Source organism: Eptesicus fuscus, chromosome 7, assembly GCF_027574615.1.
Source record: "Eptesicus fuscus isolate TK198812 chromosome 7, DD_ASM_mEF_20220401, whole genome shotgun sequence".
NCBI classification, from domain to species: Eukaryota; Metazoa; Chordata; class Mammalia; order Chiroptera; family Vespertilionidae; genus Eptesicus; species Eptesicus fuscus.
This window is the reverse complement of record NC_072479.1, coordinates 57,655,175-57,682,740: the sequence shown is the minus strand read 5'-3', so window position 1 is coordinate 57,682,740 and position 27,566 is coordinate 57,655,175. Positions and strand designations below refer to the sequence as shown.

Sequence of the window (27,566 nt, the reverse complement as noted above, 5' to 3'; positions counted from 1 at the left end):
CGGGCTTCTTTCCAAAAATGTGCAGATCATGTTTTCGCCCCTCCGCTTGTCCAGGGGCGGGGGGTCTTCATTTCCTCTCTCCAGATGCTCCTGGGGGGATGCCTTTTCTCCCGCCAAGATTGTGGGGCTGCGGCGGTAGGGGCTTTGCTTTCCAAGGTATCCAGGTGCGGAGAGCCCCTGCGCACCTCCGACGGTAGGGGCAGGGGTCTCTAACCTTTCCTTCCGACCCTGCACCTGGGGGCATCTCTTCGCCTCCCGCTCCTCCCTCCCTCAGGTTCCGGGCGAGGGAGTCACATTTCCCCTTCGCGCAGCCCCTGGAGTTCAGTGGGGCAATCCCCCACCTCCAGTACCCGTGCCCTGTGGGAGCTCTGTGGGGGGAGTGGGACGAACAGGCCCCTCCACCGGCTAGGAGTTTGCCTTTGGAGTCCCTCTGACCCTCGGAAACCAGGTTCCGGAATGGTTAATCTTCATCTAGGTGTGTTTGCTTTCCATCTCGCCTCCCCCACCCCACCCCAGGGGGCCCATTCGGTTGCTCACTTCATGGATGCCTCTCAGGTGAAATCCTAGAACCCGCCTCCAACCCTCAAGATTATTTAAAGGTCCCACCACTGGACCCGCTCCCTGGCCCTTGGTCCGTACTTATGTACCTTCCCCTACGACCCCTCTTAACTCCCCCTCCCCCCTCACACTCCTCCCCCCCACACACACCCGTCACCTTCCAGCCCCCACCCTTCCAGCTGTAGAGGTGGGTGCCTTTCTGTGGCACCCTTAACTGGGCGTGTTATTTAGGAGGCTTTGTGGGGCTGAGAAGAGCCGATGAAACCCTCAAGTATTTCATGTAAGAGAGTTGTCTCCGATGTGTTTTGGCATTGGGGTAGCAGATGCAGGTTATGTTTGGCAGTTCTATTGAAGTGATTGTTGACCCACAGATGGATCTGGGAGAGACGGTCGGGATTGTATCTGCTCTGATGTACGAAGCCTGCTGCTTTGACTTCTCAGCAGCCCCTAGCCTGTCGGCAGTGGGAGGTCAAGTGTGTGTTCTGTGGCTCTCCTCTCCACTACACATAATGATTCTCAGGTGGGTTCAGGCTCCTCTAATGCACCAGACAATCAAGAAGGGGCCTCATCCCACTTTGGAGTGTCCAAGACAAGTTCATTCTCTCCAGCTCTCATACTTGTTCCCAGAGGGGAAGCCTGTGCGGTGGGGTCTTTGTTCAGTGGCTGATACTCCTGTTAAGCGCCTCGTGTGTTCCTGGGTCTCCATGTGCCGTGCTCGGTGACACGCCGTAGTTTCTGATCAACACAGGGAAGGTGGATGAACACAGCCTGACATTTAAGATCATGGTTTTCGTGAGGAATGTTTTCTGGGCCTTATTGTGGGCCATGCTTTCGGAAAGTGTAACATCATGTTATTTCTCTACTGGGGTAGTACATGAGGAGACTTGGCCTTCATGTTTGTCATCTGATATGTGGATGAATAAATCTTTAAATTCCTTCCGTAGGAATTTTTATCCAGTCCCTGCTGTATGCAAGATTTTTAACAGCCGTTTCCCTGTTAACTTGTAGTGTCTGTGGGCTTGTTGTGAGCTTAGTTAAGAATGTTTAATTGATAATCCAACTGGTGCTGAATGGGGCAGAGTTCATTTTATTTTATTTTTTTTGTAACCTTCCTAAAATGGATGTTTGTTGGGGTGAGATGGGTGGTCAAAATAGGGAATTAGTTTCTTTTTTTGGTAAATTGGAAATTGGGTTGTGTGTCCAGCAAACATTCTCGAAGGCCTTTAAACTTCTTGGCCAGACACTACAGTTTTTTCCGGGACACAGCTAGTTGCCAATAGTGCATGCTACAGAGACCACTGTTGCAAAAGGCCTAAAGTAAAACGTCAGTTCTGGGAAAAGAGAGGCTGATGATAACAAGAAGTTGATTGCTTTCCTCCCCTGCACTTCCTCTGTGCGCTGGGCTTCCCTAGGTGGGCCGAGGAGCCGCGGAGCCCAGCCCTGCCGCCTGCTGCTGGGGCATGCCATGAGGACAGCCAGGGATAGGTGTTTCTGTTAATTACTGAATTAACTTGGACTTGGTAAAAGGCCCGTGATAAGGCGAGTGGCTTCCAGGTTACAAACAGCATCCATTTGATAGGTGTGCCATGTTTTAAGGCCTCTCTCTGGAATTTTCACATTAGTATTTAAAAATAAAAAATGGCATAGTTAGTAACAGAACACACTCATTTCTTAAGACAAAAGCAATAATGGCAACATTTGAGCTTCTGATAGGAACATTTTCAATTTCTTTGAACAGACTGAAAATCTCATTTCAGGCCAAGTCTTGTAACTATTCAGTGGACATGGTTTTGAAGTACAGTGGACATGGTTTTGAAAGTGAACTCTTGTGGAGAGGAAGGGAATCTCTGATTAGTTTTGTTAAAAGCTCCTGGAACAGATGTGATTGAAACATAGTAAAATGGCTACTCTGGCTAAAGGTTAGAGCCAGAGGGAGGGAGGAAGCTGGTTTCCAGCCCCACAACTTCATTCCCTTTCAGGTTGTCCTTGAATAAGTGACTTAACCTGACTGTGCCTGCCTCAGTTCTCCCTCTGTAAAGTGAGGAAACAATCCGTGTCACTCTGATTGGGACATTAGTGGGACTGACTGATAGCCAGTTGGCTGGGAGGTATTTTTAGACACAGTTTCTGACTTCAGTGAACAAGCAAAGTTGCGTTACTTTCTATCTTATGGAGCAGAATAACATACTGTCAGGATTGATAGAAGCGCCACCGCGTCACAGTGTGGTTGATTTCTTCTTATTTGTGCATTTTTGTAGATGAGTCAGATTTCCTCAGTTAATTTCTGTCTTTTGACAGGCTCTTCCCTCGTAGACCCGGCAGCATACCTGTGCTAATCAAAAACAGTCTGGAGGGAGTGACCTGCTTTAGGATTTATTGGTTTGGCAACGTTTTAATTCTTACGCAACTCTGGGTATGTTTATGGCACTATGTAAATGTTACATAAGAACATGGAGGCTGCGAGGTGCCGGAACGGTGCCTGTGAGCACGGGAAGGTTAGGCTTCATCCTGAAGGACCTTGGGAACCTGCAATCAGTGCTCGGAGAAGCGGCACTTCATTCCCCTCTAGAAGCCTTTTTGGTTGATTGTGTCTTTCAGGTGGACTGCTGTGTTATAAATAGGTTTACTCTCCACTGGTGAGCTAATTGTAACCTTGCTACCAAAATATGAATCAGAAGGCGAGGAGAGGAGACGCGCTGCTGCTTTCAGCAGGTCCTGTGGAAGCCGCTTGTTGCGTTTTGGAACATGAGTTGAATTGCGTTGCAGTCTGTTCTCATAATAACTCGGGAGTACAGGGTGTTGAGGTGGAATGGAATTGTCAGTTCCTGGTGCTGTAGGGCTTTCTTTTTGAAGGTTAAATTAGAATACTGAAGTGGCTCTTTTGTTTTAATTTTGAAATCCTTATTGTTTACTGTGCAGTTTTTGCTCAGAGCAGCAGTGAACATTAATTCTGGAATCCCGCCTCTTTGTCTTGAATTCTTGTGTTGTTTGTCTGGTATAGTAGGGGTTGATGTAAGGGGGTCTTATCTCATTTTCCTCTCTGTATTTATACAATGAAAATCCTCGAGTCCTCTTTCTCACCAACCCTGCCGCTGCTGGAAAGTGCTGCCGGCACCCGGAGCCCACCCGTGCCGCCTAGACGGGGGCTGCAGAAACCTCTTAGGGACTCAGCTGCTCAGACCTGACAGCCCCCCAGTCTAACTTGCATGCTGTCGCTCTGCAGGCACTGCTTCCTGGCCAGGTTCCAATACCTGCTCGTGGTTTTGCTCGCCTCAGTTTCTCTCTCACACGCTTTCACCGGAGCTTGGGCCCCAGAGGCACCGTCTCGGCCCTGGTGTGTTCCCCCTGCCCCTGGCTTCTCTGCCATGGATAAAGGTAGCCGCGGGGGAAGCTGCTATTGCAGAGTGTACTCGCATCTCTCTGTCCCTTACTCTGTAGAGCTGCCAGAATTTAGTGGTGAAGTTTCCATCCCAGGTAATCTCACCTGCTGTCTGGGTTTCAGACGGTGCTACTTCTGGCAGCTTGGGGGTTCTTCTCTCTCTCTCTCTCTCTCTCTCTCTCTCTCTCTCTCTCTCTCTCCATGTAGTCTTTTTTTTTTTTCTCTCTTCACTTAGTCTTAAGCCTGCATTTGTCTTGCTAAATATATTAAATTTAACATAATAAAAGTAACTACTTCTCCCTTTGCAGTATCAATCAACCCTAATATTTACACAATTACATACCGGAGAATTCTTTATTTATTCAGATGGGTATGTGCCTGGAATGGTTCTTGGCGTGAGGAAATAACAGAGAACAAGATGGACAGAGATCCATAAATCCCTGATTTTCGTGGAACTTACAACTGCAGTGGCTTAGGCCGAAGATGAAGAAGTAAACCCAGGGGTCCGCTGTGAGTGCTGTGAAGACAGTAGACCAGGATGCTGGGTTAGAGGTGCTGGGAGCTGCCCTTCCACGTCCACCTCACCCTGTAAGATGGGGTGTTGCACTCATCTCGTTACTTGTGGTCGATATGCTCTATAAAGTCAGCTGGAACACTGAATCACCAAATACGGAGCCATGCTCCCAGGGGAAGCAGAGGGTTAGGCTCCTGTGAGCCGCTGGTCACAGGATTACATCCATCAGTGCATCCCCTGGCCTTCGTATTTCTATTTAAGACACCTTGTTCAACATATATTGTTGATTATTAAACATTGAACTCAAGGCCAATAGCACTATAACACATGCCTGAACAAAGCTTTTCTAACGTATGTATTTTCTCTGTAAGGCACATCATCTTCTTAGCATTTCAGCACTACTCTTGAAGGCCATTTTAAACTGAAATCACCAACAAAACCACAGAAAGGCAAAAAGCACTGCGCTACATAGACCATGAAAAGGACGCACACTTGCAGTGTAAGAGCTGAAACAGGCAGAGCGCTGCCTGACCTCAGCGGGGGCCTGAGCGTTGGGTGTTCAGACTTCCGGGCACACGTCCAGATTTTTCACCCCTCAGTGCATGTCCACAAATGACCATGAGAGCATCGCCAGTACCGATTTGGGGGTTCCAGGTAAGGTTTAGCAATTAGGCTGATTCACAAATACAGAATCTATGATTGATAAGGATCAACTGTATTTTGTTAAAGCTGTTCAAATAATTGTGGGTGAGAGAAAATTATACGGACATTCAAGGACTCCTACTAAATGGTTTCATTGAACCAGGATTTTAATATATATAGTTAGAAGTCCCATTTTCAGCCTGTAAATAAATTACACACACACACATATATACACACACATAGAGAGGGAGAGAGAGAGAGAACTGTGGTGTCTAAAGATTCTTTTAATACATGTTTATTGAGCACCTACCATATTCCAAACACTTGTTTACAGTAAACAAAAGGAGACAGAAATGCCTTTCTTCATGAAGCTTACCTTCCTGGCAGGTGAGATAGTCCGTAAAGAAATAAAATATTTCTACAGCCCATCCTTAACCTCCCACCCCCAAGACCCCCAGCCTTTGGTGTACAAACACCTCTTCCAGTTACTCCGTCCAACATGAATGTAGGTACCACTGTGAAGGCAGTTTGTAGATGTAATTAAGGTCCCAAATAAGTTGGTCTTTGTATAGGGAGACTGTTATGGTAGACAGAACCTAATCAAGCCAGCTAGCCCTTTGAAAGCAGAGAATTTTCTCAGCTGACTGCAAAAGAGGAAGGCAGAGATACTCCAGCTGGCTTGAAAGAAAATAAACATCTGTATATGAACCGCCCACGGGGCCACGGGGCCAGGAACTGCAGGCCGACTAGGAGCTGAGAGTGGTCCCTGGCTGTCAGCATCGGGGGGAAATGGGGATCCCAGCCCTTGTGCACAAAGCAGTGGGGTTTGCCAACAACCAATGAACTTGAAAGATACTTGAGACCTGGTACTTGGCCATCCCATCGCTCGACCTTGCATGTGAAAAGTGCTTTGACCACGTGGCTTTCATCTACTGCCTGTTGCCTTTTCCTAGCCATTTGTGAGTGTTTGGAGGAGAGAGGAAATTGTGGGTGCTTTGGCTATAGTGTTTTTTAGGTGATTGTGATGTATATACACACACACACACACACACACACACACACAGAGGGTGGGGCAAAAGTAGGTTTACAGTTGTGAGTACTTGGAACACAGTTTATTCTTGTATTATCACTTATTAATTATTGTATTTATTTTTAAGTAAGTATTTGTGTTGAACCCACCTTGCCACAAATCTTCATTTATTATCTTGGTATATGTTTGTGTATTACATTTTACAATTGTATTGGGTAAGATTGAATCAGATTCGATCAATGTTCGTTTCTAATATCCAGACCAAGCTGAATGAGAGGGATACTGAGGAGTCTGTCTTTGCCCTTTAGAAGTTTATACACAGATTGACTTTTTGTCTGCTTGTTGGAACAACCACAGAATTACGAAGAGTTCAGACCCTTATTGACTGGATGACAGTAGTAATAAAAGCTTCTGATTGACTGAATGTTTACTGCATACTCAAGCGTTGAGCGGAGGCACTCTTGTCCCCATTTTACCTAGGAAACAACTGGGGCTTACAGAGGGTAGGCCATGGGCCGAGCGAGGTCCGTCTGACTCCAAAGCATGTGCCCTAAATACTGTACTTTATAGTATGATGCCTACTCAAGTAATTTTCTAACCAGGCTCTGCCTCCAATCTCCGAGTTTTCCTCCATCCCAGTGCTGAATTTAACTTGGGAAAATACACCTTCTGAATCTGATGACTACCGTTTTTATGTGGCCTCCAGGATCAGTGCCAGACCCCTTAGCCTGGCATCACAATCTGTCCAATCTGGCCTAGTCTCTCTTACTGCCCCATCTGTGGCTGGCACCTTGATATTGTTGCATCTGCCCATTCACTGTGGACCTAACATGCCTTGTGCTTTTCTTGGCCTTGCCCTTCTTTTAGCCAAATCCAACATCCTGCAATGTGGACCTTCTTTGTCCTCCTGTCTTTCCCCAGTCAATGATCCTCTCCTCTCTGCTTTTCTCTTTGGTCCTTATTGGTAGTATGGAGGTTTTTTGTTGTCTGCTCCTCCCATTCTCCCACCAAAAATTGTTGCTAGAAACTGGCTTATTCTTCTTTACATGGCTTTGTCCTGTCACAGAGCTTTGCATACTTTAAGTACATGATAAATTTCCTTATTTCTGTCCTCTCAGCAAAATCCTAGGTAAATAATTCCAATTCTGACCTATAATTTTATCATCTCCTGTATATGCAGTTTTTATCGCAGTTACTCAAAAATATTACATTTTGTGAGTTACTTGGAATGTCATATCTCTCTTCCTACCTCACCTCTTTCATCTCCATTTATTCTACCACCTATTTTATTCCAGCCAAATTAACTTGATTTCAACCTCATTAGTTTTATTCTCAGCCCTGGCTGAATTTTTTTTCTTCTCTTTCATTGCCCCAGATGCCTGAAACAACCATTCCTATCCTTTTTCTACTCATGTACACCATCTCCTTTCCACTCATCCATAGTATCGTAAATAGATCAGGAAACAAATACAATATATCACCATAAATATCCTCCCTGCCCTAATGAGCCACAAATATGTCTACTTATATACAACAAAGAAAGAAAACAATGTTTTGCATGTTCATTGTAAACTGCTAGTAAAGGAGAATTACCAAGTTACTAGTAGATAGTTTAAATATGGCGGCTGAGTCTGGAACATTGGACATGCTCCATCATAACGATACCACTCACTCTTTTACCAATGTTTTACCTTGACATTCTCCCAAACAGCAGGTGGGCCCTTGCTGGATGTTCAGGTATTTACAGTCGGCCATAAATTAAGTTGCATTGACAGGTCTCTTTAGCATAAACATCAAACATTTCTTTTGAGCGAGAACAAAGCTTTCATTCTCCAGACCTGAGGCTTAGGGGTGAACTTGTTTAAACAGCTCTCCAAGTAGAATGTCAGAAAGGCAGTTTGTAGAATAGAGATAGTGTGAAGCTGGCTTTTCAAACACTTTTCTCTCATGCAAACTCCATTCCGAGACCTTTTCCCAGATTGGAATTAAATACCAAGTTTATCAAGTGTTTTATTGTTAAATCTGTGTGTGTGGTTTTCTCCCCTCCTCATACAAATAGCTTCCTTTATGAAGTCAGTTACATTTTTTTCATAAGTGCTTTTACCAGTACATTGTGTGTGTGTGTGTGTGTGTGTGTGTGTGTGTGTGTAGGTACCACCATTACACATATGAAAGTTGACTTTATTATGGCTCTTGGGAACCTGAGAGGTTTTGTTTTACAATCACCTTGTGAAAGGTGAAGGTGTAACTTGGGTCTTTTTTTACCAATAACATCTGATCACTTTACTGCAAGATTTTTCTACTTTGGTTAGTTAGAGCTTTGGCTGCTGGTACAATGGCAGTGCCCCATTATTCCCCCTACACTTCCCCTTTTCAGGAAAACCTACCTCTGTTTTGTGAGTTTACTGCCAAACACCACCTTCTTTAAAAAAAAATAACATTAAAAATTTTTTTGATTGATTTTACAGAGAGGAAGGGAAGGGGGATGGGGAGAGAGAGAGAGAGAAACAATGGGTTGCCTCCCGCATGCTACCCCACACACCCAGACCAGGGATTGAATCTGCAACATGGGTATGTGTCCTGACTGGGAATCAAACCTGCCACCTTTGGTGTATGGAATGATGCTCCATTCAACTGAGCCACACCAGCCAGGTGATACCTCCATTTTACACACACACACACACACACACACACACACACACACACACACACATACATATACGTGTGTGTGTGTGTGTGTGTGTGTGTGTGTATTATTGATTTCAGAGAAGAAGGGAGAGGGAGAGAGAGAGAGAAACATCAATGATGAGAGAGAGAATCACTGATTAGCTGCCTCCTGCATGCTCCCTACTGAGGATCAAGGCCGAAACCTCGACATGTGCCCTGACCAGGAATTGAACTGTGACCTCCTGGTTCATAGGTCAATACTTAACCATTGAGCCACGCTGGCCAGGCAACACCTCCATTTTTAAATTAAGGATTTTCATAAGCACATTGGCTGTTGTCTAGATCAATAATTACTGTAGCCCTCGCCAGTTTGGCTCAGTAGATAGAGCGTCTGCCTGTGGACTAAAGGGTCCCGGGTTGTCAAAGGGGTGGGGCCGGGGGGAATTAATTTGCTTTCTGGATATTTAATATAAAGGGAATCATACAATGTGCTACTTCTTTCACTTAACATAATGGTTTTTAAAAGTTTATCCATATTGTAGTATATGTCAATAACTTATTTTTGTAGCTGAATAATACTCCATTGTATGAATATACCATATTTTGTTCACCCATTCATTATTTGATGGGTATTTGGGTTGTTTCTACCTTTTGATTATTGTGAATAGTGCTGTTACGAACATTTGTGTACAAATTTTTGTGTGAACACTTGTTTTTAATCTTTTGACTATACTATACCTAGGAGTAGAATTACTGGGTTATATGGTAATTCAATGTTTAACTTATCGAGGAACCATCGAACTATTTTCCACAGCAATGTTTGAGGTTTCAGTTTCTCTCACCAACACTTGCTGTTTTCCTTTTTCATTTCCTTTTGGCCTTCCTAGTAAGTATGAAGTGATATCTAATTGTGGTTTTTATTTGCATTTGAATTTGAAATTCACTTGCATTTGAGATCTTGTTGAACATCTTTTCGTGAGCTTGTTGACCATTTGTATATTTTCTTTGAAGAAATGTCTGTTCAGGTCCTTTGCCCATTTCTTTAAAAATTGTCTTTTTGTTATTGAGTTGTAAGAGTTCTTTATATATTCTATATACGAGATCATTATTAGTTATGTGATTTCTTTTCACCCTCTTAATATTTGTTCTCCTTTGGTGCACAGTTTTTAATTTTTATGAAGGCCAATTATCTATTTTTTAAATTTTTTAAATTTTTTAATTTTTTTTTTCAATTTTTTTATTAAGGTATTATATGTGTACATATCTTACCATTGCCACCCCCCACTATCTATTTTTGTTTTGTTGCTTGTGCTTTTGGTGTGCTATCTAAGAGACCATTACCAAATACAAAATCAAGATTTGCCCCTGTTTTCTTTTTTAAGTTGTAGAATATAAGTTTCACTCTTATATGTAGATTTTTTTATTCATTTTGAGTTAGTTTTTGTCTGTGGTGGAAGGTAAGGGTTCTATTTTTCTTTTATTTTTTGCATGTGGCTATCCAGTTGTCCAGCACCATTTGTTGAAGACTAGTCTTCCACCCTGAAGGTTCTAGACATTCCTCTCAAAAATCCGCAGATCTTAGATATATAGGTTTGTTTCTCACAAGTCTATTTCATTGATTTATATGCCCATACTTATGCCTGGAGTAAGTTTTGAAATCAGGAAGTGTGAGTCCTCCTTTATTTTTTAATTTGTCAAGATCACTTTGGCTATTCAGTATCACAGAGTTGTGTAGAGTTGTGGTCTTTGTTCGATCCTAAGGAAGATGTAGGGGGGTTGGATAAGGTCCTTGTAAGAATAATTAAAATGATCCTGGGTTATGATAGGGTATTCTGATAGTTTGGCCTGTCTGATGGAAGAATGAAGGCTGAGAGGGACTTTCTGAACAACTTGTAAAATAATGAAGAGTCAGGGCAGCACAGGCTGATTTGGGCACCAAATATTGGATACGCTAGAAGTAGGAGGTTGCCTGGTGAGGTTTGAAGTGGCAAGTTTAGTGTGCTTATTAAACAGGACAGTACTCCACACAAGAACTAATTTGATGAAACTTATCTCCAAGAAGCACTTGACATAAGCTACAAATCATAAACACCATAGCTTTAAAACATTTTAGAACATTCACTAACCTCCATCTCCCAGGACAGACGTGCCTGCTTTTCGGTATGCCTCTTACCTTTTGAGGTTTGTGCCACCCCCTACGCTCTCCTATACTTTGTCCCCTGGTGATATGTATGGTCTCAGGCCTGATACTGGGTGCGTGGTTCTTAGGAACTCCCAGTGAGCCACAGCCTCACCGAGGGTCTTCCCGGTGTCTGCCAGTGGGTAATCGAGGGGACCGAACCGGTGCCCTCCTGTGGTGAGTTTGTCTCGCTGGGACCTGGCTGTATTCGTGCCTCCACAGCATGCAGCTAGACCGAATCTGCCCAGGCTGGGACCTGTCAGCCTTCCTCAGCCTTCCTCAAAGCACAGCCTCTCTCAGAATCAAATTTGCATTTATTTCTTACCACAAACCCTTCTAATCATACTTTGGAACCATGTTCAAATCCTGCCAAAGCGGTTTTGCCTTTTTAGTTCATGTTTGACTAGCTTGTTAACAAAATTCTGTGCTAGTGGGAATTTTGTTCCGACCCCTTTTTAACTTGTGTGTGTGTAGAATGATTTTGTTACTCCTCTGTGATTGGTTTTCCTAATTGTGTTATTTCAACTACATAACTATTAGATATGTGTTGTTTATATTCACGTGTGTAGACTGATTTAACTTGATGAGTCAATATGAAACATTATAAAGGCTGTTATCATTAATCCAGATTTAGCTTTTCAAAGACATTGAAATTAGGTTTGTGATTTATAGCAAATTTATAGTAAATTCAGATGTTTGTGTAATTTTATTATCATTTACTTTGTTTTAGTGAAAAATGAATATTTACAGAAGACTAGCCATAATGTCTGTCTTTAAAGTTCAGGATAAGGTATATAAAATTTAAAGCAGAACTTCCCATTGTTGGATCAGTGAGGCAAACAGTGTGGAATTTAGAAATAAACTGGATTCGCATTTCAGCTGGAGGGTTTTAGAGGTCATCTAGTTCAGTCTCTTCTTTCTGGTTAATCATGAGGAAAATGAGGTTCAGAGGTTAAATGACTTGCCCAATGCCACGCGACTCAGTTACTGGCAGAGCTGAGGCTCCAACAGCCCTTCGTGCTGTGGTCCTGCTTTAACTTGCCACTCCCTAATTAATGGATAAAGAGACAAATGTTAAGTGTGTTCGAGTTTTACATTGAGAGTTAGGATTAAAATTTACTGAGCATCTATTTTTTAAGCACTTTTTAATTTCATTTAATTCTTACCTAGTCCAGTGACATAATTATTAACAGCTCCACTCTACAGATTAGGAAACCGGGGTGCGTGAAGGCTCCTAACCTGCTCAAGGCCATGTGATTAATATTAGAGCGGGTATTTGAGCCAGGTCTTTCTGACCCGTCTCCTGCGGTGATACCCGGCCGCGGCTCCAGTCATAGGACGGAGACCTTTTCAGGGGTGCGGGCATAGTGATGGTTCCGTTAAAAATAGATCTTTTCAGACTTGTCACTCATTGTAAAACACATAGACGTACACAGATCGGCGCAGAGGGGATCTTTCTCAGAGTACCCACAGCACAAACGGGTGTTGGCTAATCTTTATACCATTTCTGTAAGATAAGTGGTATTTTTTGGTTGGGCAGCCAAGGCCCAAATAGATCCAGGGACTGGCTCAATTCCTTATCGCACACCCACAAGGCCCTGCTCCCGTTTCCGGTCTTCGTCCAGTCTAGCATGGATTTCACCACTCTTGTTCTTTCCTGTCTTACACCAAGATTGTTTAAGTACTTCCCAAAAATAATGAGCCACGTGTGGGCGTGTTCCTTCTCCAGGATGAGTCACTGCGAAAGGGGCCGGGAACCAATGAAAGGAGGATAAGTATCTGGAATCAGACTCCTGGCTCCCGATTGACGACTCTGAAGTGAGCTTTTTTCAAAAGGCGGCTGCGGGTCTGGCCTGTGCGCCCCACGGTGCTCAGAATAGCCCTCTTGGAGTTGTTCGCTTTGCCTTCTCGCTTCCCAAAATAGACCCGATGCTGTTCTCTTTGCTGGGTGGCCTGGCGCATGTACTGAGAGGTGTTCACTCCATGGGGAACCCCTTTTGTGCTTGAAGGTCCCCACTGACACAGAGGAGTGGCTGTTGGCTTCCCTGAAGTAACAGGACTGCAGCTTGAGTAAAAGAGATTTGAATTGAGTATTCGGGAGGTCACAGAAGTAAATTTGTTAACAAGAGGAATAAAAGAGGGAGCAGATAAAGGTATTGGGGAGGAAAACGGAGGAGGTTCTTTTAGTCTTTCTTGTGTCTAAAAGGGTTGGAATTGAAGTTTAGGAGGCACGTACTTTTAAAATTCCCTCTGGATTTGGAATGTAGCCTAAAGAGGACCTGCTTTAAACTTCCTGCCTTTAAAAATGTAACACTGCCCAAACCCTTCAGCAGGTAGCGACATGTTCTGGAATTCCTCCCAGAAGAAAGGGATCTGATCAAACGCTGTGAAGAAAATAACCACAGGCCATGCTGCTGTTTACCTGTCAGTGCTCTCTCTCCCTTGTTTCCTTGGCTGGGGATGGCAAGGGATGTGTCCTCTATAGAAGCCTAGAAAGGAGGGGTGTGACACTGAGATATTTAGAATCTGCCTTTGGATTTGAAAGCTAAGAGGTGCCTCCCATTGTATTGGAGAAAGAGACAAAGATAAACTGTTTACAGCCTAAAGGGGTGAGTGACAGCAGACTAGGTTTTCATGGGACTGGTCCTATGTGTCTCTTCTCTAGGGGCCCTAGTTTGAACACCTTCCCACTCGGTGTCCAGATAGTATCCACTTGGTGTCTAGTCTGGGACCGGGGTGGGCCTACCACCTCCACCCCCTGATGGGCCAGTGCTTCGTCCAGCATGTGAGTCCCAACCTGAGCATTGTAGTGGCTAAAGCCGCACTCCTGCCCCTCCCAAGAGGTCAGGGCTCGGTTAGGCTCCTGGGAGACAGTGCTGGGCAGCACCAACTGCTGCTGTCTGTGCTATTCCTGTTAGACAGATAAATTAAGGATTTCAGACTCCAGGGCTGCTGAACTAGCTTTCAGAGGCACAAATTCACTTACAGTAATTTCCTGTCAATGGTCTACACTTATGTATACTACACACCCAGCTAAACTCACTGGCCCAGAGATGATTGCATACACTACCTATCTGGGGGAGGAGGGAATATATATATATATATCTTTAAAGTGATATCCAGGGACCTTTCCGAATGGGTTAAACACATTGAGTACTTTTTATGAACTAGCTCATTTAACCCTCGCTATAACTTTATGAGGTAGAGGATGTTGAACAGTCAGGGGAAGCTTTTCTTTCTTTTCTTTTTTTTTAATTTTCACCTGAGGATATGTTTATTGATTTGAGAGAGAGAGAGAGAGAGAGAGAGAGAGAGAGAGAGAGAGAGAGAGAGAAACATCAATGTGAGAAACATCTATCAGTTGCCTCCCGCAGCACCCTGACCGGGGTCGAACCCGCAGCCTTTTGGTGCACAGGACGATGCTCCAACCAGCTGAGCCACCCAGCCAAGATGGCAGGGGAAGCTTTTCAAAGGAAGCGATGTTTAAGCTGAATTTTAAAGGATTTGTAAGAATTAGCCAGGAAAAAGAGCATTGCAGCAAAAGAATATATGAGAGCATGCATACTGACTGCATTCAGGAGACTAGGCATCTAAATTTAAAGAAAAACGTCTTTCCCAGTCACAAAATTATTTGTATTAAGTCTAAGGCAAAGTTCAAAAGGCAGTTTCTCTGTGTCTCAGAGGCATAAAATAGAGCACTTAGAGGAAAGTGGTGGGGCCTAGAAAGTCTTGTTTGTGAGCTGAATAAACAGGTGGAAAGGTTGTGTCTCCGTTGACGATAGCATCTTTCTGACCCGATCTCTATAAAAGCTGCTGATTTTGGAACATCAAGGATGCTAAGGAATGATATTCTAAGTTTGTGAAAGGACCTCGGATAAGATCTAATCTTTGATGTCAATGTCTACTCCCAAATATCCTGCAGCTCTGCTGTGTACATGCACCAACTGCCTACAGGCCAACTACACGTGTGAAACAGATGGAGCCTGCATGGTTTCCATCTTCAACCTGGATGGGATGGAGCACCATGTGCGCACCTGCATCCCCAAAGCGGAGCTGGTCCCCGCCGGGAAGCCCTTCTACTGCCTGAGCTCCGAGGACCTGCGGAACACCCACTGCTGCTACACCGACTTCTGCAACAAGATCGACCTGAGGGTGCCCAGTGGTGAGTGACACCTTGTTGGACTATTGGCTCATCGTGGAGGTAGGGCACCCCTGTCACTTGATCCTTCCCTACGCTTCCCAGTCCCTTGGTTTGATGATAGGTAACTTGTTGAAGTTCCCTAAGGTGACAGGGGATGGGATTGCTCCCACATCAGGTTTGCAGATTAGAGGATGAGGGAGACAGATTGTTGTCAGATTGTCCCAGAGGTGAAAGCTGCATTTTGGATGGTGGCCAAGTGGCACAGGCAACTGTGGAGGAGTGGGAGAACCAGGCAAGGAGGGGGGCGGGGAGAAGGGTATGGGACTGATTCTGAAGGAGGCAACCCCAGAGCCTCATGAAGGGAGCTTTTGGGGTGGGGTGAAGGCAATAATGGAAAGAGGGGCTACAGTTAGGCAAAGCGGGCAGTGATCAAGGCTGGGAAGTGTTAGATCTCACCCCTCTGCAGGTCTGCCATTTAGAAGGTATCACTGAGGAGACAGACGTGCAGGAGAGAGACAGGAGCAGAGCTTAAAAGAGTTATAAGTTGAAGAGTAGATCCTGGCATCTGTCTGGGCCACTGAGATGGGACAAGTACCATAAATGACAAAGTGGGTTATGGATTTGACTGCTGCAAAGGGCACTAGAGAGGTTTGCATTTGAGAGCAGACAAACTCACCCAGTAAGACTGGAGAGGTCAAGCACACCTTGAGCGTGTGGGGAGGGAAAGGGCATTTCACTTAGAGGCGGGTGTTGGGATAAATGAGGCCAATGCCCTCCCTTGTTTTTACTCTTTGTCCTTTCCCTCTCCTTTCGCACCTGACCCAGGTCACCTCAAGGAGCCTGAGCACCCATCCATGTGGGGCCCCGTGGAGCTGGTCGGCATCATTGCCGGCCCCGTGTTCCTCCTGTTTCTCATCATCATCATTGTTTTCCTGGTCATTAACTACCATCAGCGTGTCTATCACAACCGCCAGCGGCTGGACATGGAAGATCCCTCGTGTGAGATGTGCCTCTCCAAAGACAAGACGCTCCAAGATCTTGTCTACGATCTCTCCACGTCGGGGTCTGGCTCAGGTACTGAGTTCCTCTGGCCTTGTGTGTTGTTGGCCTTCAGCACTGCTTCCCGGCAGGATAGAGCATGTATGAGAAGAGCTGGGCCTTACACTTGTTTCTAGCAGCATCGAGTCTTTTTGTTTCATACTGCCCCTTCTTGTGGAGTCTGACATGTAATAAGATAAGGGGGTCACAGAAAATCTTTCATTCCCTGGGATTCCAAAGGTCAAGTGCAAAACTCTCTCTGCCAGAAACTGCCTCTCTCCAAGTTCTGTAACCATACATCTGTTAAAATTCATCTGGTTCCACCTGAGCGGTGGAGTGCTCAATTTAAGGGCCCCTTTTGAGAAACAGGAGTGTGCCGCGTTCCTGTGAGGTGGTGACAGCTAATCATTGATCTCTGAGCAACCACAAGGGGAGTTTAAGGACATTGAGTGAAGCTGAAAGCTGGGTTTGGTGAATCATTGACTTGTTTCAGTTGCCCAGGGGTTTTTCATGCGGTTAAATAAAGGCAGCTTGAGCTTCCAGCAGGCATCAGCTCCATTTCTTGTTCTGCCTGTTGGTAACCGAGTCTTCCTTAGATGAGGGAATTGAACCAAACACTGGGCCTTGTCCTGAGACCAGGATTGGCAAAAGGGAATTGGATTGGTCGGGTCTCAGGGTATATAGCTCAGCTAGCTATTAGAGATGAGTATGACGGCAAAATATTCTTTTTATGAAGATAAACAATTATTTTAGTGATGGTGGTATTCTGTTCTTGTAAAAAAGTCACAAAAATCATTATTGTTGCCATTGTAGCTAAAACATACAGAATCATATTTGTGAGAATTTTGTGTTTGTGTTTTTTGGGTTTTTTTGCCATGTGACAAGACTATTCTGTAGGGAAATTATACCATCAGTCATAGCCAGACATTTCTCCTTGAACACAAGGAATACTTTGACATCTCTTGAATTTTAGTGGTTTTGCCTTTATTAAGCTCTGCAGTAAAGTGTGCCAAAATGATGGATGTATTAAAAGCTGTATACATTTAGGAAGAGAGAACAATAGATGGCCTGTTCTTTGATGAAGGAGGAAGGGCAGTGGTTAGAACTTCCTGGCTGCCTGTGACTTGATTTACTGTCCGAGGAGGGTAGCTCGGTTTTCAGAGTCTAGCTGAGGCTCTGGAAGGGCATGGTGGTGAACAACCATTTCTCTCTGGATGGTTTAGTCCATTCTTAATTCGGAACGTGCAGAGCTTCCAAGGGGTTGGAGTTTTAATTCTGTGGATTTAAAGCGAATAAGTCCTTTGCTGCTTACGTGACTTTCAGTTCACATGAACAAATACATATGGAACACCCTCTGCATGATACAGGATGAACCAAGATAAGAAGGAAGCTGAGCCAAAGTTGGATAAGAGATGGAGATGGTTGGGAAAGGTCCTACAGAGGGGGTGTACTCCAAGGGGTCTTGAACACTGAATTTGAAGTTTTAGGAGAAATGAGGGCACAGGGAATATGCCGGCCAAAGAAAATCTCTTGAGCAAAAGGACAAAAAGGCATGAAAGTTCACCGGTGTTTAGAGAATGACAGAGAGTCCGGCATGGCGTGGCCACGCTGGGGGTGGGAAGGGGCAGGCTGACCAGGAGGAAAGGACCTTGGGTGCTGTGCTTTTTCTGGCAAGATCAGAGGCATCTGCTGAAACGTCTCCTGTGGAAGGAGTTCTGGCAGTGTTGTGGAGGATCAATTCATTCATTTGCCAACCTCCTGTTAGAGAGGGCAGGGTGAGGTGAGGCTATGTGCGGGTTGCAGGGCAGGAGCAGGGCGAGATGGGAGGCAGAAAGATGAGTTGGAATTGTTTTAAAGAAGGGCCTGAACTAGGACTGGCACAGAGAAGATGGGGAGTAGGGGTCTAATTTGAGAAACAATTTGCTGACTCTATACTGCATATAGTTAAAAGCATGAACTTTGCAGTCAGACAGTTCTAGATTTTAATTCCGATATTGCCACTTACTGTTTGTATGCATTTGAATGAGTTACTTAACCTTCTCCCTTTGGGCCTCAGTTTTCTCATCTGTAAAATGGGGATAATAAAAATACCCACCTTATAGATGTTTGTGAGGAAATGAGATAATTTATGTTAAGCCCTTAGCATAGTGCCTAAAGCATACAGTAAATGGTCATTTTACATCCACAAGAGTTAGGGATTAATGACATTTTTTTATTTGGTCAGGGAGAGGAAGTGAGAGAGTTAAGAGTTAGTCATGATGGTAGGGGTGGATTGGTTAGATAGGGAGCCATTGAATGAGTCAAATGAGGCAATAAATGAGTTCTAGAAAGACAATAAAATTAATCTTAGAATAAGCATGGGTAGTCTCCCATTCTGCATCTGGAGCTCCACCTGTGAGCAGAACTTTGATCTCTAGATCCTTATATGCCCTGACCACAATTTGGGTTTCTTGGGCCACACAGCACTGCCCTCTAGTGGCAAACTAGCAGAGCAGCCAGAAGGTGCTCCCAGTGCTCAAGGCCTCACTTGCATCTTTTCGGCCCTCTTTCCTGTTCATCTGCATAAGGTAGATGTGGATGGATTGGCCCACAGGTGGCTGGTTACAGAGTTGATAAATCTGGTCAGATGTTTATATTAAAATCTGTCACCCACACTAACTGAGAGGACAAATTGCTTAGATCAGGAACAGCTGATCCATTGCATTTCCCTTTCTGTATTCACTCTCAGGCGCCGCCTGGCTTAGTCTTCTGGTGGATTACCTGGCCATGGTACAGGGGCAGCCACAGCTCTCCGTGGCCAGGGCATCAGTGTAGCATGGGGCACGGTGATAAAGACTTTTCCAGTGTGGCAATGAGAGTGGGAGTTACAAAATTTAGCAAAATTACAGTGTCAGCTTTCTTTCCATCCTTTGGTCCATAGGGTTACCACTTTTTGTCCAGCGCACAGTGGCCAGGACCATCGTTTTACAAGAGATTATTGGCAAGGGCCGGTTTGGAGAAGTGTGGCGCGGCCGCTGGAGGGGTGGTGACGTGGCTGTGAAAATTTTCTCTTCTCGTGAAGAACGGTCTTGGTTCCGGGAAGCAGAGATATACCAGACAGTCATGCTGCGCCACGAGAACATCCTCGGATTTATTGCTGCTGACAATAAAGGTAAAGAAAGGGCTGGGTGTGGAGACAGTGTGTCCTAAAACCAACTATGGTTCCAGACAGAGGCATGACTGGGCCAACACAGCTCTGTTTGCCTTCATAGTTATTACCCATAGAGAGAGAATCTAAATCTATACTACTAATAGAGGACTATGCAAATTGTCCAGGACACCGTCACAGTAACGACCGAACAGCAGGCTGCGTGGGGCGACCAGGCCGGCAGGGGGGGCGGTTGGGGGCAACTAGGCCTGTGGGGTGGGGGCAGTTGGGGGCAAACAGGGGGGCAGGGGGGCAGTTGGGGGCAACCAGGCCAGCGGGGGGGGGGGGTCAGTTTGGGGCGATCAGGCTGGTAGGCAGAGGTGGTTAGGGGTGATCAGGCTGGGAGGGGGAGCAGTTATGGGTAATCAGGCAGGCAGGCAGGTGAGTAGTTAGGAGCCAGTGGTCCCGGATTGTGAGAGGGATGTCTGACTGCCGGTTTAGGCCTGATCCCCAGGATTGGGCCTAAACCAGCAGTCGGACATCCCCTGAGGGGTCCCGGATTGGAGAGGGTGCAGGCTGGGCTGAGGGCCCGCCCCCCTTCCCCCCCTCCCCGCATGAATTTCGTGCACCAGGCCTCTAGTAGGGTAACAATTTTCAAACTTTTCTCCTACAAAAAGCTTATGTGGAAACCCAGGTTACTTAGCAAGTAAATAAGCAGTTATTAAGCAGGTAAACAGGATAAAGCTCTTGCCCCTCCTGCTCACTTCCCTTTCAAGACACTATCAAACCTCCCCCCACCCCCCCAGGGTAGTCCCTGAGGGGCCCCAGGCAGTTTACCTTGAATAAAACTGGAGGGAAGAGCCCTGACCACTTTGGCTCAGTGGATAGAGCGTTGGCCTTCGGACTCAAGGGTCCCAGGTTCAATTCTGGTCAAGGGCATGTACCTTAGTTGTGGGCACATACCCAGTAGGGAGTGTGCAGGAGGCAGCTGATCAATGTTTCTCTCATCGATGTTAAAAAAAAACAAACAACTGGAGGGAAGAACTGTGGCCTCAGCTCCTGCCAGGAAAGATGCCCCAGAAAAGCACGTCGTCCGCATTCTGTGACACCCCAGCAGCAGGCACCGTTTTGCAGTGGAGCAGGTGCAGCACATAGTGACCTGTCTGCCCCCAAAGGCTACCTCGTGGCTTTCAGACTCGGCTTTGGGTCCACTTATTTCCGAGGTCCCTTACTTCCTCCTCCTCCTCGCTCCTGTTTTTGCTTTTGTTCTTGAGTCTCTCTTGTGTGACCAGGCACATTGTCATTTTTGAGGACCTCATTCCCAGAGGGATAAAGTAATGGTTAATTATAGGATGTGATCAAGTAACATGCTGTTCTAGTGAGCACAGCCAGGGGTGAGAAGTGGGTCTGGGAGGGCACACCTGAGCTTGATTAAGGCGAAGGTGGCAGGAGCTGGTCAGAAAGCAAAACTAATGGAAGGTTCACTCCAGACAGGTGAGCAGAGGAGAAGTGTGTTTGGGAACCTGCAGGTAACTTGGGATGGCTGTGTGACAGCAGAAGACATGGTGAAGTCACAGAGGCCAGATTGTGAGGGCCTTTTGGAGAGGAGTGTATTTTTTTATGAGATGGTGGGTGGTAACTGAAGTTTCATTCATTAATTCAGTAACATTATTGACAACTATGGGCAGGACCTCTGCCCGCTGCTTGGATCATCGCACCCAAGAACAAGACACAGTCCCCGCCCTCACAGCCCCAGGGAGGGGACGGCAGACACACGGGGAGGTAGTCCGTCCGCTTGGAGTCAAAGGCCATGAGGCGATGGGCTTTACCGCTTTGGAACCTCCTGGCAGTTGTGACAATTTGCTCCCAGGGCACAGCGATTTTTAGAAGTTAGTGCCTACAAAGCCTACGGAAGATGCTAAGTATTTATGTTTCCTTCCTAAAACAGCAGCAGGCTGTCATTCCTCACATTGCTGTGGGGGTTGGTAGTGATCCCGGCCGAAGGGTCTTGGACTCATACACAAGGGAAGAAGCAGAAGAGAATTTTTTACTCCTTCTGAATAAAACAACATCACCTTGGAATAAAATTTAAAATCTTACATGTATTTTAAAGGATCGAAAGATGTCTTCCCTTTTGACTTATTGGCAGGGTCCTCAAGACTTGGGGGCTGGTAAGGGTGTGTTGAGTGGACCCCTGTTCAGAGATGCCAAGACTAGGGCTTTTCAGAAGCCACTCCCCTGATGCATCTGGCAGCTGTGTGAGTCGGGCCTGGCCTGGCTGTCGAAGCCACATTGGACCAGCGGAGGGGAAAATGGGACTCCTCTGACTTGCCTTTTAACACGATATGTAGTACAGTGTAGGGTCCTGGAAGCAGCACCGGCCTGGAATCTAGAAGACCTCAATCCAATTTCCACTTTTCGTATCGCCTGCAGCATAACCCAATTAGATTGACAGCTTTGGGGTTTACCTTTTCTCCCCTCCTCCCCATGCCCACCCCCACCCCACAATGTACAAGAGCGTGTGCTGTGCACCTTCCATTGCTCTTCTGAGGGCGAGATGACCTCTCTGGAATGCTGGGACCTGTGCTCATCACGCCCTGGAAAGTGTTTTTTGGTCTGAGATACAATAATGCACAAAGGAGCCCTTTCCTACTCAGAGCTCATAACCTGGAAAGAGCAATGGCTTTAGGAAAGAAATGCTACAAATGAGACAGGTGCTGGGCTGGGCTCAAAGGGTCTTGGAGACTGGGGGTGGAGGAAGGTAGAAGAGGGTATAGGGGGGATAAATGGTGATTTAAGGAGACTTGAACACAATACAATATTCCAGATGATGTATTACAGAATTGCACACCTGAAACCTATATAATTTTATTAACCCATGTTACCACAATAATTCCATTTTTGAAAAAGGGTCTTGCCGCAGAGAGCACCTGCGAAGCCTCCCTCTGGCGGCGGTGGACGCAGCCAGTCGTGGTTGCTAACGTAGATGAGCGGTCTCCTCAGGATCGAAAGCAGCGTTACTCTCTAAGCGTACGCTTCCTCTTCTGGAGGCCTCGCCTCAAATTTGGGGTTACAGTGGGATGCTGTCCAGAACCCTACAGCCTCCTACGAGAAATAAGGGAGCAGGTCTAAGAAAGAAATGCTGTTCTCCTGTCCTCCCTGGAGCCCGAAACTGGTAGACACCTGCAGATGAAACGGACGCAGAGGGGGCCTCGGAGGTGTGGAGGCGAGAGGTGGGAGTTCAGGAGCAACGGGAGTCCATAGGGTACACATCTTCCTTTCCTGCTTTAACCTCTGTGGTTGTGCTTCTTTATCTTACCTTACCTGGTTGTGGAACTCTTCTGTGGTTCTCTGCAGATAATGGCACCTGGACACAGCTGTGGCTCGTCTCGGACTACCATGAGCATGGCTCCCTGTTCGATTACCTTAACCGGTACACGGTGACGATCGAGGGGATGATCAAGCTGGCCTTGTCTGCTGCCAGTGGGCTGGCACACCTGCACATGGAGATCGTGGGCACCCAAGGTGAGTGGACCCAGCCGAGGGGCAGTGATGCTGAGTTGACTTTAAAAGCTTGTACCATCCTGATTTGGTCCCCTGACACCTTCTTACTGAGAAAGTTGGAGCTGGACCTCAGGAACTGTCGTCTAATCTAAAGGAGAGAGGTTTGGGCTTGACTTGAGTGAGAACAAGAGGATCTCCAGGCTTCTTTCCGCCTGCCTCCAGCACTCCCACGGAGGCTCTCGTGGCAAAGTATGGGTATTGGCCATTCCTTGGCCTGGCATAGTTGTTGGTTGGTGAGCTAGTGTTCACTGAGTAATCATCTCAGAAGTCCACAATGCACAGGAACTAAGAGATTTCAACAGACTCTTGTGACGGGAGCATCTGTTTAGTAATTTCACACATTCATTGTTGGGGGCAGCTGGCTGAAAGACTGCTTGGTGGATTAGACCCTGGGCTTCCCTAGACTAGGAAGGTTTTTCTGGAGGCAGAAGACCTTGACCATCCCTACTTGTTGACTGTAATGTCAGCTCTTTAGGAAATCCTGGATCTTGTCACGGTGGCAGGGTGTGTTCCCTGATGCCTCATTGACCAGGGCAACAGCACTTGCTGGCCATGACAGAAAACCAGCCATTAAAAGTTTGGTCCTGTTCTTAGCCTCTGTCGGGTATCAGCAGTCCTTACTAATTGGTTGGTGATTTTGTTTGATTCTAAGACCTAGCCAACACAGCCGTTTTTCTTTTAATTCCTCAGCACTTCAATACTGGAGCGTGTTAGTTCAGGGGAGGCGAGCAGTAGCAGTAGTCACAGTAATAGCTTCTAATACACATGCCCTCTGAGCTCATCACTTACCTACATTAATGCATTTCTCCTCACAGCGTTTCCGTGAAGTCAGCCCTGGGGTTAGTCTTTACAGTTGGGTTAAGTCGCTTTTCCAGGGTTACTGGGTTAGTGGGAGGCAAAGCCAGGACTCGAACTCATGCGACCTTCCTAACATTCCGTCTGGCTGTAGACTCTTGCTTGTAACATTTTTACTACCTTTCTTTAAAGGTCCCTGTTTTTTTCCTCTGCCAGGGAAACCTGGGATTGCTCATCGAGACTTAAAGTCGAAGAACATCCTAGTGAAGAAAAATGGCATGTGCGCCATTGCAGACCTGGGCCTGGCCGTCCGTCATGACGCAGTCACTGACACCATTGACATTGCCCCGAATCAGAGGGTGGGAACCAAACGGTAGGAAGGCCCTGGGCCTCTGCCTTTGCCCTCTGCCCGTCCTGAGTGGTCCATGCGTGCCTTCCTCATTGTGCAGGAGGAAGTCAGAGAGGGTCTGCTTATCGGTTGAATCTCAGGGAACTTCACTAAGTTGTTTTGCTGCTTTTCCCTCCCCTTTGACCTGAATGAAAGAATGACCCAGGATCCAAATTGTGAGGCCTGAGGTGACCCCCTAATTGCCTCTGTGTGTGTGTGTGTGTGTGTGTGTGAGAGAGGAGGGGGGGGGGGGGAGAGAGAGAGAGAAGTAGTATTAATTAGCTGAGAGGGACTTTGATGACTATCTAGAATAATTTTCACATTATCTGCAACCAGGTAAGGTAAGATAAAGAAGTACAGAATGAACTTTAAGCTCAATCCATCACTGTGGCTACATTTAATAAAGTCCAAGACCCCAGTGGCAACTAGATATTATATATTGTTAGTGCCCTGTGACCCACAGTACAAATACCTCTGCCAAGAAATCAAAACATGCTAAAAATAAATCTTGATGTTAAAAAGCAGAGGTACAAGTAAGAGTAGCCTATGCTACTTCCCAGAGCTATGCTGAAGAATTTAGATTCGAATCCAAAACATGGTAGTTTGCAATAAAAACATTGATCAGTTCCTCGTCCCCAAAGGGCTTTTGGGCGATACCCACATTCTGAGGCCTCGAGTCAGCGCTTCGATTTAAGGAGAGAAGTCGTCTTTTCCTGTGCGTGATCCTGTTTCCTTTGCTGTTGCAGGTACATGGCCCCTGAAGTGCTTGATGAAACCATTAACATGAAGCACTTTGACTCCTTTAAATGTGCTGACATCTATGCCCTCGGGCTTGTGTATTGGGAGATTGCTCGAAGATGCAATTCTGGAGGTACTTTTCTCTTCTGCCTTTTCTTGCTCCTGCCTCCCAGTCTAGGATGCTGATCACCTGAGGATGCTGGTGTTCTCCTGCCTCCTTTCTTTTTACAACCTGTGGGATGCCCAGTGACGGACGCCATCGATCACAGCGTTCTCATCAAATATGAGGGAACCTTGGAGGTAGCTGTGCTAAGGGTGTGTTTACTCTTTGGAACAGCTTCCAAAATAGTGCTTTACATTGTGGTAAACATTCTGGAGGCCTATTTGGCATTTTAAAAATTTTAAACAGATTGTTCTCATTGGTCCTGGAGCTTGTGAAAGTCCTGGGCAGGAATAGCATGAGACTGCTGCAGGGGCCTCCGTTACACAGGAGGCTTTGGATGCCAACACACTGGCTCTCACGCTGCGCTCCTGGGGAACATGGGTTCATTGACAAATTAATAGTGGTAATTTCTCAATTTGTAGGACAAAGCTTACCAGTGTGTAGAGTTTTCTCAAAATGAGTTTTAATCTTGTACTTTTTCTTAAATCTTGGAATTTGCAACTGCTCACTCATGTCTGAATTGAGTAAAAGGTAGTGTCAGGTTTAGCTGAGAACATTTTTGTCATCAGCTTAGTACATCAGTATTTTACAGTGACTTTTAAGTATGCTGCCCTCAAGTTCAAGAACCACTAGACCCCTGCCCTCAGCCACTTATCTCTAAGAAATTCCAGGTCAGGGGGGATGAAATGAAATGAATTAAAAAGAACTGGTGAGTCTTCCAGCTAGACCCCTTTCTGTGTTACTGTTTTTTTCTGTCTATAATATTTTTGGTAAGATCCAAATTATGGAGAAGGCACTCAGGTATTCATAGAATTGTACTTATAAAATTTTGATCCTTATATACAGAATACAGATTAAGAAAATCTGGTCACACAGATCTTAAACTGAGTAACTTAATTTGTTCTTCCTCATACCATCCAGAAATTGGGGCTAAGTGTATAATAAGAATAATGCTAATATTTACCCCTTTTTATTATAAATTAGTTTAATCTTTATTATAAACCTGTAAAGTGGGTACTAATATTGTCACCATTTTGCAGATGAAGAAAATGAGTCATAGGTTAGCTAATTTGTCTAAGATCATATGGCTGATAAACTAGGATTCAACCTGTGGTAAATTGAGGTCAGAGCTCAAGCTCTTAACTACCCCTGAGATAACTACCAAGTCAACTCTATTGCTTTTTGTTTTTTTATTTCAGAGAGGAAGGGAAAGGGAGAGAGAGAGAACCATCAATGATGAGAATCATTGATCAGCTGCCTCCTGCACACTTCACACTGGGGACTGAGCTCACAGCTGGGGCATGTGCCCTTACTGGGAATCGAACTTCGACCTCCTGATTCATAGGTTGATGCTCAACCACTGAGCAACACTGGCTGGGCCAGACTCTATTTAAAAGTCTCCTGTTAGCTCCGGATAGCAGAATTTTTCCTGGAAAAAGGCATGAGAAAGTTACATAGTATTTTTTAAAATATATTTTTATTGATTTCAGAGAGGAAGGGAGGGCGGGAGAGAGATAGAAATCAATGATGAGAGAGAATCATTGATCGGCTGCCTCCAGCATGCTCCCCACCTGGGATTGAGCCTGGGATCCTTCAGTTCACAGGCTGACATTCTATCCACTGAGCCAAACTGGTTAGGGCACATTGGATTTTTTAAATTAATTTTTTATTATGGAAAATATTTCAGTATGTAGCTCTGACTTCCAAAAATAATACTCATCACACTTTTTTAAATGAACATTAATTCTTAATATCATTTACATCAGTCAGTGTTGTGATTTCCCCAATTTTCTCCTGAACAGTTTGTTCAAAATTAGGGTTAATGTTCATTTGTTGGAGTTGAATGATGCATTGCTCAAGTCTCTTATAATCTACTAGAGGCCCGGTGCACGAATTTGTGCACAGGTGGGGTCTGGCCGGCCCGCCCAATGGGGGGACATCGGGGGCCAGGCTGGCCAGGGGGAGGGGTCGCAGGAGGTTGGCCGGCCAGCCCCGCCCCCTATCGAGGTGGGGGTGCCGATCGGGGCCCTGATCAGGCCAATTGGCTGCCGCAGTGCACATCATAGTGAGCAGTCCTTCCGGTTGTTCCAGTCGCTTGGCTTTTATATATATAGATAGATTTCACCTCCATTTTTCCCCCCATGGTTTTTTTAATTGGAGAACCCAGTCATTTGCCCTATAAATTTTCCTGTTTGTCTCTTCATGGAGTTCATGTGTTCCTGTGACTTTTCTGTGATAGTTACATTTAATCACTACAATCAGATTTTTTTCCCAAAAAAGTTCTCTGTCACAAGGCACATAGTGCTGGTAACTCTGTTTCTGTGATGTTAACAGCCATCGATGATCATAACAAGGTGTCTAGTTTGAACAGGAAAGGCAGGAAAAATACTTGATTTCCATTTATCACAATAAGTTTGTTACCTATCATCTTACAAAGGTGACCATGATTTTGAGGGTTTTGTTGTTTCGTATAAGTATGAACTGGAAGACTTTCTTTTTGAATTGGTGGGTTTTAAATATTTGTCTCCATTAAAGTTATTAGTCTTACTGTTGCGTAAATGTTCTCATCTTTGACTAGTTGGGAGCTTTTCAAGTTGGTGCCTGTCAACTTGACCTCAGTAGTCTTTGATAGTGTTCTTGCTT

General features: G+C 45.4%; 1 protein-coding gene across 4 annotated transcripts in view; it reads left to right on the top strand.

The window, feature by feature from the left end:
- Positions 1-27,566, top strand: part of ACVR1B (activin A receptor type 1B) — a 37,743-nt gene that overhangs the window by 475 nt on the left and 9,702 nt on the right. For 2 of the 4 annotated variants that reach the window (XM_054719066.1, XM_008140697.3), the window contains exons 2-7: positions 14,892-15,131; positions 15,936-16,184; positions 19,069-19,299; positions 22,633-22,800; positions 23,851-24,007; positions 24,769-24,893. In XM_054719066.1, coding sequence (XP_054575041.1) covers positions 14,892-15,131; positions 15,936-16,184; positions 19,069-19,299; positions 22,633-22,800; positions 23,851-24,007; positions 24,769-24,893 — 1,170 coding nt within the window. Of the gene's footprint in view, positions 1-12,752; positions 12,788-13,735; positions 13,755-14,891; positions 15,132-15,935; positions 16,185-19,068; positions 19,300-22,632; positions 22,801-23,850; positions 24,008-24,768; positions 24,894-27,566 lie in introns of those variants that run through there. The other 2 variants (XM_054719067.1, XM_054719068.1) reach the window with 2 other exon arrangements.